Source organism: Equus quagga, chromosome 19, assembly GCF_021613505.1.
Source record: "Equus quagga isolate Etosha38 chromosome 19, UCLA_HA_Equagga_1.0, whole genome shotgun sequence".
Classification (NCBI taxonomy): domain Eukaryota; kingdom Metazoa; phylum Chordata; class Mammalia; order Perissodactyla; family Equidae; genus Equus; species Equus quagga.
In genome coordinates, this window is record NC_060285.1 from 25,966,810 (window position 1) to 25,983,600 (window position 16,791).

Genomic DNA, 16,791 nt, shown 5'->3' on the forward strand with positions numbered 1-16,791 from the left:
AATGTTTTAGATACCAACACCCTTTTTACTTTAGGTAATTTTCACATTTTGATAAATTCATTCTTTAATCTCCCCAAAATATTTTTAAATGAGAGTATAACCAAATTAACACAAGTATCTTTACATCTGGCAGGCTGTTTCTGACAAGGCCTTGTGAATTTTTGCACTTTGGCATAAGTACCAAAGAATCCAGGGTTAACATATATAGAGGTGATCAAATCTTTATGAATATATACTTCCCACTAATTTTTAAACTGTCTTTCTTCATTGTAGCCCTTTGTATCCCAAGATAGGCTGATTTTTTTTTTTTTATTCAATTCATCAGGATGTATTCTCTCACTTGAACAGTATTGGAGAGTCACAGAACAGTCCTTACTCTCCTTTTCTTTTTCTTGATACCAAGGTGATTACAGCTCTTATTTATTTGAGGAGACAGGCAGTTACTGATTTATAACTGTTTAACTTCAGAATGGCTTGTGACTAACCAAAAGGATATGCATCCTCAAATGAGAACTGCCTTTTGAGTTCAGAAATAATTTATAAATTGGGAATTACGTTTTATTGCCTTAGCATATTCAATTTGCCATTGTTTTACATTATTTTTAAGTTATCTGCTTCCTCCTATTTAAGAACAGAGAAATCACCTTAAAATCTCATCAACAGTAGACCTACTAGAAGGGAGCACTACATACCCATCTTATTTAGGGACTCCTAGTCTTGATTGATTTCTCATAAATTTGTAATGTATTCTACAGCCTACCTTCACTTAAAGCTTTGGTTGACTCATCAGATGTGTTTTTTGTTTGGTTGGTGAGGAAGATTGGCCCTGAGCTAACATCTGTTGCCAATCTTCCTCTATTTTGTATGTGGGATGCCACCATAGCATGGCTTCATGAGTGATATGTAGGTCTGTGCCTAGGATCTGAACCTGCAAACCCCAGGCCACCAAAGCAGAGTGCATGAACCTAACCACTATGCCGCCAGGCTGGCCCCAGATGTGCTTAAAACATAAAAAATAAATTCAAAAAGTTATCATAAAACTTTGACTCAACTTTTGCCTTGGCAGTGTTTTTTGCTAAATATTTTTTTCTATTTTAGTAGTGTACCTAACTTTTAGAAATCTAAATGATTTTCGTCATCTTTTTTCAACCAATATAAGTTTAAATCCTGTTACCAAAATTTGAGTTTTTTGTAAAATTTTGGTTGACCAGTTTTTTAGGTGGTTGTCTTTACAGCTTATCTTCTCAAAGGTGTATTTTGAAAGGAAACATTACATTTGGGGTTTTTTTATACTAACAGCTTGTTTCATTTTTTTCTTGAATGAACAATGTCCGAAGATCATTAATTAGTTTCATTTTTACTTGCAGAGATACTGAATTTTAAACATGTATGGATTGGTTATATTCAAAACTGGAAATTAGTGAGAAGGAAATATTTTGGATAGAAATAGTTGTGCATTTTAGCCAAAAACTAGAAGCTTTTGTTAGCTTGTTTCTTTGTTTTTAATTAAAGATAAAATGTCCACAGAAAGAAGAAAATTATTGATGGAGCACATCTTCAAACTACAGGAGTTTTGTAATAGCATGGTTAAACTCTGCATCGATGGATATGAATATGCCTACCTGAAGGCAATAGTACTGTTCAGTCCAGGTATGTAAACATTTACTTTTTATTTAAAATAAAGCATTTGATGGTGTAAAGAAATTGGAACCCTTGTACATCTGGTAAGAATGTAAAATGGTGCACTTAAAGTGGAAACAACCCAAGTGTCCATCAACAAATGAATGGATAAACAAATGTAATATATACATATAGTGGAATATCATTCAGCTATAAAAAGGAGAGAAATTTTGCTACATGCTACAAACATAGATGAAACTTGAAAACAGTATGCAAGTGAAAGAAGCCAGTCACAAAAGACCACATATTCTATGATTGCATTTATGTGAAATGTCTAGAACAATCAAGTTTGTGGAGACATTAGATGAGTGGCTCCTAGGGACTAATGAGAGGGGAGAATGGAGAGTGATTACTAATGGGTACAGAATTTCTTTTGGGGTAACAAAAATATTCTAAAATGAGACTGTGGTGATGGTTGCACAACTCTGTGAATATATTAAAAACCATTGAATTATTCACTTCAAATTGCTGAATTTTACAGATGTTAGACATTTATCTGGGTACGGAAAGGAAAATTGAAGAAATCAGTAAAATGAAATCATAGACCTTTAGTTCTGTTGTCAATCAACATTTGAATTCTTAGGTATATTTTGCTAGACATCATTAAAAGTCAAATTGTTTTGTTAATGGGTTAAATTTTCAAACATCTTTTTAGAGTTACCAATAAATAGAAAATTGTCTCTCTTATTTTCCTGCCAGTTTCTAGTTTTCACATATAGTAAAATGACAAGTAAGCTCAATGAGAAATTTCTGAATAAGAAAAATTGACTGTTATCTTAAGCTCTATATTTTTTATTTTGGTGTGTATTTCTATTCCTATACATCATAATAAAATTACCTGAGGAAACCTGCTTCTTACCCTCAGTGATACCAATAAAATAATTAAAGCTTTTTTGTGCTGTTTCTTATAATGTTTCAGATAAGTTAATAACATGTATCTCCATTTTTATCACAACCCGTTTGCCACCTTCATTAAAATTGAAAAAACATAGATTTGAAGTTTGAATTATAATGAAATTGTATTATGTATTCCCAATATTTTCTATTTATTACTTTTTTATTCTTTTCAGGACAGAGCTTTCCATACTTTTCAATATATCTTAAGTTAGGCATAATTTTTTATGAAGTTCCTTTAATATTTCCACTTTTGTGAAATTTTATAGTGACCATTGAAATATTTAAATACATTATTTCATATTTCTACATTATCATAAATTTTCTGATGGAGATAATGTTCACAGTTTTATAATTTCATAAGTACCTTTTTTTTTTTTTTTTTTTTTTTAAAGATTTTATTTTTTCCTTTTTCTCCCCAAAGCCCCCCGGTACATAGTTGTGTATTCTTCCTTGTGGGTTCCTCTAGTTGTGGCATGTGGGACGCTGCCTCAGCGTGGTCTGACGAGCAGTGCCATGTCCGCGCCCAGGATTCGAACCGACGAAACACTGGGCCGCCTGCAGCGGAGCGCGCAAACTTAACCACTCAGCCACGGGGCCAGCCCCATAAGTACCTTTTTATGTAGCAATGGTGGGGAGGTTTTTCTCATAAACATAGTATAAAACATAAGCTGCAAATATTTTATTGTATTAAAAATGCTTTTTTAACTAAGCTGAGTCATTTTATTTTTTGTTCCTTTTGAAAGCAAAATGATCACACTCCCTTCCACCACTTTTGGAATAGAGAAAGCTATTTATTTTAGTAGAGCTCAGTGGTCTCAGTTTTGAGATATGTAGATGAGATAAAATAGTTTTAAAGATTTAAAGTACAGTGCTTGGTGTTTAGTAGGTGGGCTACTAAATATATTTGTGGAATGGAAGAGACACACATATGATGGGGATTCTTTTTTAACTAAACTATTCTTCCCATCCGCCTTCCATCTCCACTCTCGGTGCATTTTAAAATGAGCATTCAGAACTAGGGTAACATACATTCTTTAATATTTCAGATCATCCAGGCCTAGAAAACATGGAACAGATTGAGAAATTTCAGGAGAAGGCATACGTGGAATTCCAAGATTATATAACCAAAACATACCCAGATGACACCTACAGGTATCTAGAAGTTAAATACTATTTAACTAAATTCATCTTAAAACTTTTTTGTCAGTCTATTCATTATTTTCCATTCCAAGAGTAATTCAACATTTAGTCAACCTTGACCTTTGAAATTGCTGCTGTTAAAAGCGGTACTGCATTGTTGCAAGTGCTTTACATGTATTATGTCCTCCAGTTCTTCCATTTTATATGAGACTTCAGCACAGAGAAGTTAAGTAACTTGCCCAAGATCACACAATAAATGGCAGAGCTGACTGTGAACCGAGGTAGTCTAACTCTAGCACCCAAACTCTATTTCTTAGCATGAAATAATGGATTTTATTTGTAAAAGGGGAAAAATATGAATGAATACAAAAACCAGACTATTTTATACATAATTTTGAAATTTGGCTTATGACATTTCTACCAAGATATTTCTTAGCAGTGTCCTTTGAAAAAAATTGTTTTTTTATAAGATCAACTCAATTTTTGAAGGGGGACAGTATTATAGAGTAAACACATAACTATCAGAGCCAAAGTAGCTGGATTTGATCCCCTACCCTACCACTTACTAGCTATATGACCTTGGACAACTTACTCAACTTCTGTTTCAATTTCTCTACCTGTAAAATGGAAATAGTAGTACCCACATTTTACAATTAGTATAAAGATTAAATCAGTTAATATATGTGAAGAGCTTAGAACAGTGCCCTTTACACAGTAAGGGCTATATGATGTGTTTACTAATAATACTGTTAATTTAACAGCTTCAAACTAGTAAAAGAACATTTTACATAAAATGAGTTTTTATGTGTATTAAGTAATAGCTTTATAAGCCAGTTCTATCATGAAAATCAGCCTTAGTTTATCTAACCAGTTTTCCTACCAGTTCTGTTAATACATTAACATTAGCTCAGCTGGTGGGAACAAACAGAACTGAGTAATTTGAGGAGTAGAGTACATGACTACAGGAAGATACTCAATCCTGGGCTGCTGGTCTCATTGGGTCTCAAGTATTAGAGTGCAAGGCCTTAGAGGAAGAATAAACATACCACAAGCTTTTTGGAAAAGTGGTTCTTTTGTTGTTGGTTTTGTTATGATTATTTTTTAGTTTTTTAAAGTGTCAAAAGTCATTGTATGCCTCATTATACAAATAAATACAGTATTTAAATTTCTCCTCCTCTTTGACATCTAGCTGTTTGGTGACCTCTGTTCTATTAGGTTCCAGGTGCTTTGACCTCTGGAACTCTTTCTCCGTTTCTTACATTCCTAGTTATTTAAAAATAATACATTGTTTTTGGATAGCAGTTTTCAACTTATAGTGTACTTTCACACAAGACATGGTCCTGCTTTTACAAACCTCACTAGCACGGGAACTGGCAGGGATCATTGCGTTAATCTTCACAACACTTGAGAGACAGGAAGTAAGTGGCTTAAACACATTCTCACAGCTAGGGGGCGGTTGAGTCAACATTTGAACCCAGTGTTAATCCCATGTTCTGTGCTCTTCATGGTAATAACTGTTGCCTGTTTTACCGTTTCCTGTAGTTTTTTGCAAAGAAAAACCAAGAAAACTATTATCATTGAGCTTCGTGTGTCCTGATAACACAAAACATTGCTGTTCTTACAACCTCAAATGAGTTCTTAAGCCATTCTTAAATGTATAACTTGATCCGTGGTTTAATAACTTAGTTCCATGGTCCATACAGCCAAGTGGAGGCAGCACAGCGTAGCAGTTAAGAGCAAGGCTTTCCTATGAAGTCTGTCAGACTGCATTTATATCCAAGTGATTGTCATAACACTCTAAGGCTTGAGAATACTAAAGTTTTCATTTTAACTTTTGAAAATTAGATCTTTACTTGATTAGGCCACAAAGAATATACATGTAGAAATTACTCATATTTTCCTACTAAATCTCTCTTTGATTTACAACCTGTTCCCCTCTGCCCCTTTTTTACTTTTTAGGTTGTCCAGACTACTACTCAGATTGCCAGCTTTGAGATTGATGAATGCTACCATCACTGAAGAATTGTTTTTCAAAGGTCTCATTGGCAATGTACGAATTGACAGTGTCATCCCACATATTTTAAAAATGGAACCTGCAGATTATAACTCACAAATAATTGGTCACAGCATTTGAAAGCTGAGATCTCAGTGTAAACTTACTGTTCTTTTTCAGAACACAGAAGACACCAAATTGAACTCTTTGTTTCCAGGGCACCTGGAAATTTTGACTTTAAAGAGTAACCAAAAAACAAAGGTATTTTTATTTTAACTTCCATAAGAAGAATTTTTGAAGCGACTGGGCAGGTAGCAGGAATTAGAATTTCCTTTCCTGTCTTATTTAAGTAAATAAGAAATACTATGAATTTACTCTTGGTTAAGATGACACCTAAAGCCATCACCTCTTGATTATCTAAACTAAGATCTCTCGTTATATTTTATTTTATAAAACAAATAAATTAGTCGGTTTTTTCCCCAGAATTGTGTTCTCTTCATGTCTTTTATAATGAACTAGTACAAACACTTAATTATCAGAAATCCCTAAGAAGGATTTCCTTGCATTTTACTCTTCCATAATATACTATGTTTGTTTTAATTATCATGTCAAGAGAGGATTATTTTATGCCCCATGGTATAATGATAACATTAGAACTAGGGAAGTAATAATTGAATCTATATATTTTTTGTCTTTTGTAAATATCCTGGCACCCTTAGCATATACTAGTCTCATTGCTGGCAATGAGACATCAGCTGTTCGTGATCTTAAGAGTTGATTTCTTTAGTGTTGTATATTAGTTACAAGCACTTTTTATTTATGTATGTAGCAGAAAATTGTTTTTGAGAATAAGAGAGGGTTTGTGTTTTAATATTTTTGGTTTACTGCTGTGTTTTAAAAGTAGTAGAGACTGATTCAGCCCAGAATGTTTCAGTATTTCAAAATAGCATTAAAATTGTTGCTCTTCCATTCCACAGAAAGCATCTGACCTCTCTCCCTCTCTTCTGACCTGCATTATAACTTCCTCAACCTTCCATGGGTTTTAGCTAGGTTTTAGGTCATTACAAATACCCAATTTGTTAAATAATGGATTTATCATATTCAATCTGTGTTTTCAAGGTGAGTTAAATAATTATTTTAAAGCAAATTTATAGTTTGTAAAAATTTGTTTTTTCACGTGTAAACGAATATGCACTGATTTTTCACTGTAAATTGGGGAGAGCTCTTTTAACAAGAGTAGGAGCATCAGCCTGAAGCCTTGTTATTGCCACAGCAAAAGCATTTTAGACTCCTTGGATGTCTTCCACAGTAATGTTTTCCTTATCAAACCTGATACTGTTAAATATTTCTTTGCTCTGATTTCTGATGAATTATTTTGGTATGTCTATTTGTTGATTTTTTTTTTTTAAAGAAAACAAATATGGAGATTTTATTGCACTCAGAGTACATTTTTTATGAAGATTTTTGCAATAGAAGCTGAATTTTTTGGGGAGGGGTATGGATTTTACTAATTGCTACTTTATAGTAAATCAAAAGTTTAAAAGTATCACTTACAGTCTTTACCAACTTATTAAGGGAAACTTTTCTCCCTATTTAAAACATGATTTTTGTTCAGCAGGTTTATATATAATTATCACCTGGGAAAAACTACATTTAGTACAAAATACTCAAATGGAAAAATCAGTAGGTTTATACCTTTATAAACCCAATGAAGTAAGCCAAGGATTCAGGAAAATAATTCTTTAAAATAATGTACTGATGGTTAATTAAGATACATGTTTCTTTCAGGTATTTTTCCTAATTAAATTTGTAGTTATATTTGGAAGTGTTTTTAAAACTATATTAAAATGTGACCTGCATTACAAATTTCTGTTTCTTGCCAATATATTTGATTTCAGAGTCCTATTTGTTCAGTGTTTAGTCATCCCTCTGTTTGTTTGTTCTATTATTAAGAAATCTCTGGTAAGATTTATTAGAGTACTTCAGGAAGAGAAGAGTGTGGAAAACATTTCCATGGCCAGTATTTTAGGATTATTTGCAATTCAGTTTAAAGACTTGCAGCTAAATATTGCAGATGGACAATTTATTTTTTACTCTCCTGAAATCTCAGTAAAATGACAGTACAGTATAACCACACAAGGACAAATAAAACAGGAGAGAAGAAAAACTCTCTTATCTCTTGATCTTCTCTCTTATCAAGAGATAAGAGAGTTCAACACATTTTTAGAAAGAAAAGTGCAGGTAGAGAAGACTGCCTGAGTTAGCAGAGCCAGAACCAAGGAACCTCTAATCTGAGTGCTTGCAAAAGGCCATGCAGTGAGAAAGAAGCCAGCATACCTTGCAATATCCAGCAAATGTGCTTATACCTGAGGAACCAGGTGCTCATATTCAGAGATGGTGCTTGGAACACTGAAACAAAAGGATTGGTTGCAAGTCTTATATAGAATCATTGAATTATCTTTCTCTACTCTTACTTAAACCAGGTGATCACTTTCTGTCCTTACACTTTTTTGAGCAGGAGGCCAGAAGGTAATTCTCTTGAGAAATGGAACTGAAAGAGTATAGGACTTAAAGGATACCAGGGATATCAGAAGGCCTGGATTAGGTATAGGGTTAAAAATATGGCTTAAGTGAAAATCTGCACTCTGAATGGGGGTTCCCTGTGTTTCCAGAATGATGGCCATCAGGTATAGGCTTCTCTGCCAGAATTTTTTCCTTTGGAGAAACTAATTGGCCCCAGAGAAAAGATCTCCAGACACTTTTGGTGTACCTTGATAAAAAGCCTGCTTGCCACTTTATCACTCTCAGTGGACCCCACTAATTTCCAAGTCATATATGTATACATGGGGTTTCCATTTAGCTCTTTAATGCCTACTATTAAATATGAACTTAGAGTGAGGATCACCAGATATTTGAAGAAAATCTAAGAGATGAGATATTGGTCGGGTAGATACAATTCAGGGATCAGAAAAATATTCAACCCCAAATATAATTAATATTTTGAAAGAGAGTAGATGTTGTATATATTAAATGAGAAGAGTATGCTTTGAAAAGGAAAATTTGGAGCAAGAAACTGCCCCTGGAAATTAAAAATGATAGCTACGGCAATTCATTAGAGGGGTTGGAAGATAAAGTTGTTGAGGAACTTGCCCTGAAAGTATAACCAAAAGACAAAGAAATAGAAAATGAGAAGACAAAATTGGAGAATCAAGTCAGGAGGTCTAACATTTTAATAGTAAGAGTTTAAGAAAGAAGACTTAAGGAGGTAAGGAAATTATTGAATAATACAAGAAAAGTTCCACAAAAGGACATGCATCTCTAGGTTGAAAGGATCTCCACACTTTAAATGAAAAAGATCCATACCATCTTGAAATCAGAACAGTGTAGTCAAAGAGAAGATACTGTTTTGCTGCTTCTAGCAGTAGAGTGGCATAGATAACTGAAGGCCTTTGATCTGTTGCTGGGTTCACAGGAAGTCTGGCATGAGTTTTCAAAGAAGGCTAAGATTGTTACAGGTCATGAGTCTCCCCTGGTCCTGGCAGAGGCAAATATAAATCTTCTCTGGAGAAAATATCCATAATTTACACCAGAAGTTGGTACACTTTTCTGTAAAGGGCCAGAAAGTGAGTATTTTTTACTTTGCAGCCTATGTGGTTCCCCTAGCAACTACTCAACTCAGCTATTGTAGTGCAAAAGCAGCCATAGACAATACTTAAATGAATGTGCCTGGCTGTGATCCAATAAAACATTTACAAAAACAGGCAATGGACTGGACTTGGCCCTTGGGGCATAGTTTGTTGACCCCTAATATAGAACCTCAAGATTGTCACAAATTAAGCCCAACCAAATAAGAACTCACAAAATACCAAACTCACAAGGAAACAAGCCACTTGAGTGAGTTCAAAATAAGCAACACAAATAGACCCTGAAAGGCAATATTAGCTACATCATAACTGTATATATGTTTTAAGATAAAAAGATGAAATCAAACAGGAAGAAACAGGACAACAAAAATGACCAAACAGATTTTAAAACAAGCCAAAACAACATTTAGAAATAAAAAACTTACTGAAATTTTTTAAATCACTCCATGGTGAAAGATTATGCCTTCAACACGTGCGTGTAATTCTAATGCCTTCTTAAAACTGCATTAAAACACAGCCAGAGGATTTTTTTTAAGGCATTATCTGACAAAGACAAAAATAATGGGAGAGAAATAAATGATAGCCACCAAATTTTGAAAGCTGGAAGGTAGATTAGTGGTGATCATCTTAGCAGACCTGAGAAGGCTGACTTGGCCTGCAGTGGGGAAAGCCAAGAAGCAACCTGATTTGTACCACAGATCCTCCAGGATGCTAACTCATATGGCAGCATCTCCTCTGGAAGGGGAAATAGGGATTTGTTGAAAGTTTCTTTAGGAAGCAGACACACATGTACCAGAACGATAAAATTTAAAGGGCTGGTGATACCAAGTGTAGAGCATGTGGAGCACCAGGATGTGCATTGATGGTGAGAGTCTCAGTTGACATAACCACCTCTAGAAAGTAATTTTACTTTACATAGTGAAGTTCAATGTGCAGGTACCTGCTTATTTACCCTAGAGAAACTCTTACACATGTGCCAGGAGACATACAAAAATGTTCATGTCAGCATTGTAAGAGCAGAAAAACAGTTCAATACTCATTGACAGGAGAATGGATAAGTAAATTGTAGTATAGTCACCCAGTGGAATATTCTGCAACACCAAAAAAAGGAATAGAATACCAACATAGATTAATCCCAAAAAATCATGTTGTATCAAAAAAGCAAGCCCAGGGCCAACCCCAGTGGCCTAGTGGTTAAGTTCAGCACGTTCCACTTTGGCAGTCCAAGTGCACTTCCCAGGCGTGGACCTACACTGCTCTGTTGGCAGCCATGCTGTACTGGTGGCCCTATACTAAAAAGTAGGGGAATATTGGCACGGATGTTAGCTCAGGATGAATAATCCTCAGCAAAAAAAAAAAAAAACGAAAAACCAGAAGTATGCAAGAGTATGATTTAACCTGTTTGTTGAAAATAGGTTCAACAAACAATAAATAATAAACAATAGATAAATAATAAAAATAATAGATTGTTGGGAGGTACTTATATAAATGGTAAAACTGACTTTTAATAAGCAAGGGAATTAGTAATAAATTTAGAATACTAGGTACTTCTGGAAGAGTAGGAGGAGGATGCACACAGGGAGGGACATAGAAAAGGCTTCCAAAGTATCAATAGTGTTCCAGTTTTCTATTGCTTTGTAACGAACTACCCCAAAACTTAGTGGTTTAAAACCACATTTCGTAGGATCTTGAATCTTCAATGAGGACAGAGCTTGGCAGGGACAGCTTGTGTGCTCCATGCAGCCACAGCTGGGTCAGCTCAAAGGTGGGCTTTGGAATCTTTGGAATCAGGCATGTGGCTGGCGGTTGATAATTCAGGTGAGGCTGAAACCAGAACGCCTATTCCCTCTGTTTGACTTCCTCTTCATCAGAGAAGTCACAAAGGTCTGTGCAGAAGTGGCAAACTTCTGGAAAAGCACGTGGAACCAGAAACATTGCAGCCATTTGGGAGAAAGGAGATATATTAGCAGCTTCAAGAGAAACCCAATGTAAAGAAGGGCTTATCTTGACCAGATTTGTTGGTGCACCTTTTGTCTAATAGAGTTGTATTATAACTTGATAAATCAGAAACTTTGTGAGAAGTTAAAACAGTTGTATCATCTTGGATTAAAAGGTATAGAACAGCACACAATCAAAAGGCCTTTGGACCTTCACACTTCTTTGGACTTCTTCAAACTTCTTAGGAAGGCTAAGAAAACTACTCAGCTACAGACATGGGCTTCATTTTGTGAGAAATGAAGGGTAATTTCTGTGTGGCTGCTGGAGCAAGTGTTGAGAGAGAGAGACAACGCCAGGTAGAAGGAAGCCAGACAGTCTTTTCTAAGCTAACCTCAGTGTCTTAGTCTGTTCAAGCAAATATAACAAAATACCACAGACTGGGTAGCTAAAGACAACATACTTTTATTTTTCACTGTTCGGGATGTTGGAAGTCCAGGATCAGGGTGCCAGCATGGTCAGGTTCTTGTGAAGGCCCTCTTCTGGTTTGCAGACTGCTGACATCTCAGTGTTCTCACATTGTGGAAGGGCCTAAGCATCCCTCTGGAGCCTCTTCTGTAAGGCACTAATCCCATTCATGATCCTCTACCCATATGACTTAAGCACTTCCCAAAGGCCCCACCTATTAATACTATCACCTTTTGGAGTTAGGATTTCAACATGAATTTTGGGAGGACACATTCAGACCACAGCACTCAGAAACCAAGCAGCATTCCTTCCATGTCACTTTATTCATTGAGGCAGACACAAAGGCCTCCAAAACTCACGGGGAGATACAATAAACTATACCTCTTGATGAGAGAGTGAAAAAATTCTAGAAGAGTGTAGGGAACTAGAATTTTTTGCAGCCATTTTTGGAAAACAATCTGTCACAGTATTCTATTTCTTAAACTCAATTGTAGACTCTTTAAGTAGACAATTTTGTACATATATTTCATAATATTTAATAGAAAAATAATCCTTAAGTGGAAGAAAATTAGGTACTCTTAGACTATCCCAGATCTCCACAATTCCCTGTATGGGGGCTGGGGGGTGGTGAGGTAAGTCCTTGAGAAGTTGTAAGCACAAATTGGCCCTTACATGGATACGTATCAGAAAAACCAGTAAATTATATTAGAAGAATGGAACAAGAATGTGTGTGTGTGTGTGTGTGTAGTGAAAGAGCTAAATCCTCATCTTCTGTGATGGGAAGTCAGATATTGTCTAACGTTACAAAAATCAAGAAATAATATAAGCACATGATTTCGAGATATGGTAGTGAATACCAAAATAAGGAGCTATGGGTTGAAACTACTCCCAGTTGTTCTTGGGAGTTGGAAATTGGGTCAGGAAGTGGACCTATATGATTCTTTTGACCAGCTACGTATATTCAATACACTAAATTTAAAAGAAGGGGAAAAAATATATGCACTAAACAGCAGATTAGATTGCTGAAGACAGAATTAAGGTTTCCGGCAATATTTTTGTTCACATGACCAGGGCAATATGTGAATGGATTCTGATATCTCCTTAGCTTTCTTTGGCTTTGTAATAATGATACTAATATCAGGTTATTGACAAAAATCAGAACAGGATGCTATGAAAAAGGAGCAATCAGAGATCAAGAAAGAGTCCTTGAAATCAAAGATATTAGTGTTGAAATGGAAAAAAATCTGTATCGGGACTGAATGGACTATACCCAGGTAAGGAAGAAATTAGTGAACTGATACATAAAGGTAAAGAACTGGCTCAGAATATAAAGCACAAAGTCGAAATGGAAAATGTGCGGGTGAAGTTAAAAGATATAGAAGATCCAGAAGGGCCAGTGTTCAACGAATATCCAGATTCCAGGAAAAAAAACAAAATAGAGGAGGAAAATTATTAAATGAACAATTTCTACAACTAAGAATGACAAATCTCCAAATTTAAAGATGGTATTGAATTCCAACAAGGATCAAACAAAACAAAACAAAAGCCCAAGATAAATCCTCGTGAAATTTTAGAACTTTAAAGACAAAGAGAAAAATAAATCTGAAAAACAAGTTCTTGCAAAGGAATAAACATCAGATTAGCAGCAAGATTCTCATCAACTATATTAGATATTAGAGGGCAATGGAACAATGCTTCCAAAGACCTGTGAGAAAATCATTTTGAGGGCTGGCCCCGTGGCCGAGTGGTTAAGTTCGCGCGCTCCGCTGCAGGCGGCCCAGTGTTTCGTCGGTTCGAATCCTGGGCGCAGACATGGCACTGCTCGTCAGACCACGCTGAGGCAGCGTCCCACATGCCACAACTAGAGGAACCCACAACGAAGAATACACAACTATGTACCGGGGGGCTTTGGGGAGAAAAAGGAAAAAATAAAATCTTTAAAAAAAAAAAAAAAATCATTTTGAACCTAAAATTCTATGTCCAGGTAAATGATCGATCAGGAGAGAAATTTTATTTCCTACACACATTTTTTGAAAAAAATGCCTCAATAAAGTACTCTAACAAAACAAATACAAACAAAAGAAAAACAAGCAAACCAACAAATGACAGAATTCTAAGAGAAAAATATGCAAGATCAAAGAAATAGTAAGACTCATTTATTCCAGAAGCACAAGATAATAGCTGTTCACCAGGCCTAAAGATAATTGATGAAAATTAAAACAGGAAGTCAAAATATTTAGTGGAAAAATTATTCAAGAAGGCATATGTTTCTTCTATTAAGAAGTAATTTATCAAACTAACATTTATTGAGTACTATGATATACCGGGTGCTGGGTTAAATATTTTATGTACCTTATTTAATCCTCACAATGGTCCCACGAGGTAGGCAGTATTAATAACAAATTACAAATTAGTAAACTGAGCCTTATAGAAGCTAAGCAACTTGCCCTATAAAGCTAGTAAGTGATAGAGCTGAGATTTCAATAAGCAAAAAACCCCAGGGAATGGCTCCCTAGAGAAATGGCTGATGGCGGTGCCGGCCTCGTGGCTGAGTGGTTAAGTTTGCACACTCTGCTTCAGTGGCCCAGGGTTTCGCCAGTTTGAATCCTGGGTGCCAACATAGCACCGCTCATCAAGCCACGCTGAGGTGGCATCCCACATAACACAGTCAGAAGGACGTGCAACTAGAGTATACAACTATGTACTGGGGGGCTTTGGGGAGAAGAAGAAGAAAAGAAAAAAAAAGATTGGCAACAGCTGTTAGCTCAGGTGCCAATCTTAAAAAAAAAAAAAGAGAAATGACTGATTGCAGGTATAGGGCAGGAAACATACAAGGTAAGTTGGTGACATCTTGTCATACCAAAAGGAAGAAAACCATCAAAGATCACTGGGTTGCGTCTCAAGGATTCAGGAACCTGAAGAGGTTTCTACTTGCCAAATATAAGACAATTTGGTAATTAGAGTAATAACTGCAATAGATTGAAACATATCAAACATTTAAATCCACGAGTTTGTAATCATACTTTAAAAGTGCTAGGGACATGGCAACCACGAAGAAAGACTTATAGAGGGTACACAAAAGAAAATTAGAAAGGAATCAAAGTAAGTCACTACAAAAAGTGAGACATAAAAGAAGGCAGCAAGAGAAGAAAAAGGAGCAAAACAACAAGATGTGCAGAAAATGAACAAAATGGCAATAGGAAGTCCTTCCTATCAGTAATTACTTTAAAATGTAAGTGGATTAAATTCTCCAGTCAAAAGACATTGAGTAGCTGAATGGATTAAGAAAAGATCCAACTATACACTACCTAAAGGAAACTCAATTTAGATGTAAGGACACACAAAGGCTGAAAGTGAGAGGATAGAAAAAGATATCCCATGCAAATAGTAACCAAAAGAGAGTAGGGGTAGCAAGAAAAAGAAAAAAAAGGCATCCAAATTGGAACGGAAGAAGTGAAACTCACTATTTGCAGATGACATGATTTTATATAGAGAAAACACTAAAGAATCCACAAAAAAACTTTTAGAAATAATAAATGAATACAGTAAAGTTGCAGGATACAAAATCAACATACAAATATCAGTTGCGTTTCTATATACTAACAACAAAGTAGCAGAATGAGAATTAAGAATATAATCCCATTTACAATCACAACAAAAACACAATACCTAGGAATAAACTTAACCAAAGAGATGAATGATGTCTACATTGAAAATTATAAAACATTGTTGAAAGAAATTGAAGAAGACACAAAGAAATGGAAAGATATTCCATGCTCTTGGATTGGAGGAATTAACAGTTAAAACTGCCCAAACTTCCCAAAGCAATCTACAGATTCAATACAATCCCTATCAAAGTTCCAACAACATTTTTCACTGAAACAGAACAAAGAATCCTAAAATTTATATGGAACTACAAAAGACCCTGAATAGCCCAAGGAATCCTGAGAAAAAAGAATGAAGCTGGCGGTATCACACTCCTTGATTCCAAAATATACTACAAAGCTATAGTAACCAAAACAGCATGATACTGGCACAAAAAAACTGATCAATGGAACAGAATCGAGAGTCCATAAATAAACCTACACATGTATGAATGGCTGATTTTCGACAAGGAGCCATTCGACAATGGAGAAGGGAAAGTCTCTTCAATAAGTTGTGTTGGGAAAACTGGACAGCCATATGCAAAAGAACGAAAGTAGACCATTATCGTATACCATACACAAAAATTAACTCAAAATGGATTAAAGATTTGAATGTAAGGCCAGAAACCATGAAACTTCTAGAAGAAAACATAGGCAGTACGCTCTTCAACATCGGTCTTAGCAGCATATTTTCAAGTACCATGTCTGATGGGGCAAGGGAAACAATAGAAAAAATAAACAAATGAGACTACATCAAACTAAAAAGCTTCTGCACAACAAAGGAAATGATCAACAAAATAAAAAGACAACCTAACAATTGTGAGAAGATATTTGCAAACTATGTATCTGATAAGGGGTTAATATCCAAAATATACAAAGAACTCATACATCTCAACAACAAAAAAACTAACGACCCAATTAAAAAATGAGAAAAGATCTGAACAGACATTTCTCCAAAGAAGATATACAGATGGCCAATGGGCACATGAAAAGATATTCAGGGGCCAGCCCGGTGGCGCAGCGGTTAAGTGTGCACGTTCCACTTCAGCGGCCCGGAGTTCGCCAATCCAGATCCCAGGTGCGGACATGGCACTGCTTGGCAAAGCCATGCTGTGGCAGGCGTCCCACATATAAAGTAGAGGAAGATGGGCACAGATGTTAGCTGAGGGCCAGTCTTCCTCCGCAAAAAGAGGAGGATCAGCAGCAGATGTTAGCTCAGGGCTAATCTTCCTCAAAAAAAAAAAAAAAAAGATATTCAACATCATTAACTATCAGGGAATTGCAAATCAAAACTGCAATGAGATATTGTCTCACTCCCATCAGAATGGCTATAATTAACAAGACAGGAAACAACAAATGTTGGAGAGGATGTGGAGAGAAGGGAACCCTT

General features: G+C 35.6%; 1 protein-coding gene across 5 annotated transcripts in view; it reads left to right on the forward strand.

Annotated features, from left to right (window-relative positions):
• The window catches only part of NR2C1 (nuclear receptor subfamily 2 group C member 1), a 65,116-nt gene extending 57,540 nt beyond the window's left edge, over positions 1–7,576 (forward strand). For 4 of the 5 annotated variants that reach the window (XM_046646468.1, XM_046646470.1, XM_046646469.1 and 1 more), the window contains exons 12-16: positions 1,513–1,650; positions 3,624–3,729; positions 5,677–5,767; positions 5,891–5,971; positions 6,688–7,576. In XM_046646468.1, the coding sequence (XP_046502424.1) occupies positions 1,513–1,650; positions 3,624–3,729; positions 5,677–5,767; positions 5,891–5,971; positions 6,688–6,756 (485 nt within the window). In that variant the 3' untranslated portion in view covers positions 6,757–7,576. The remainder of the gene's footprint in view (positions 1–1,512; positions 1,651–3,623; positions 3,730–5,676; positions 5,768–5,890; positions 5,972–6,687) is intronic. The other variant, XM_046646473.1, reaches the window with a different exon arrangement.
• Positions 7,577–16,791: the final 9,215 nt, after the last annotated feature.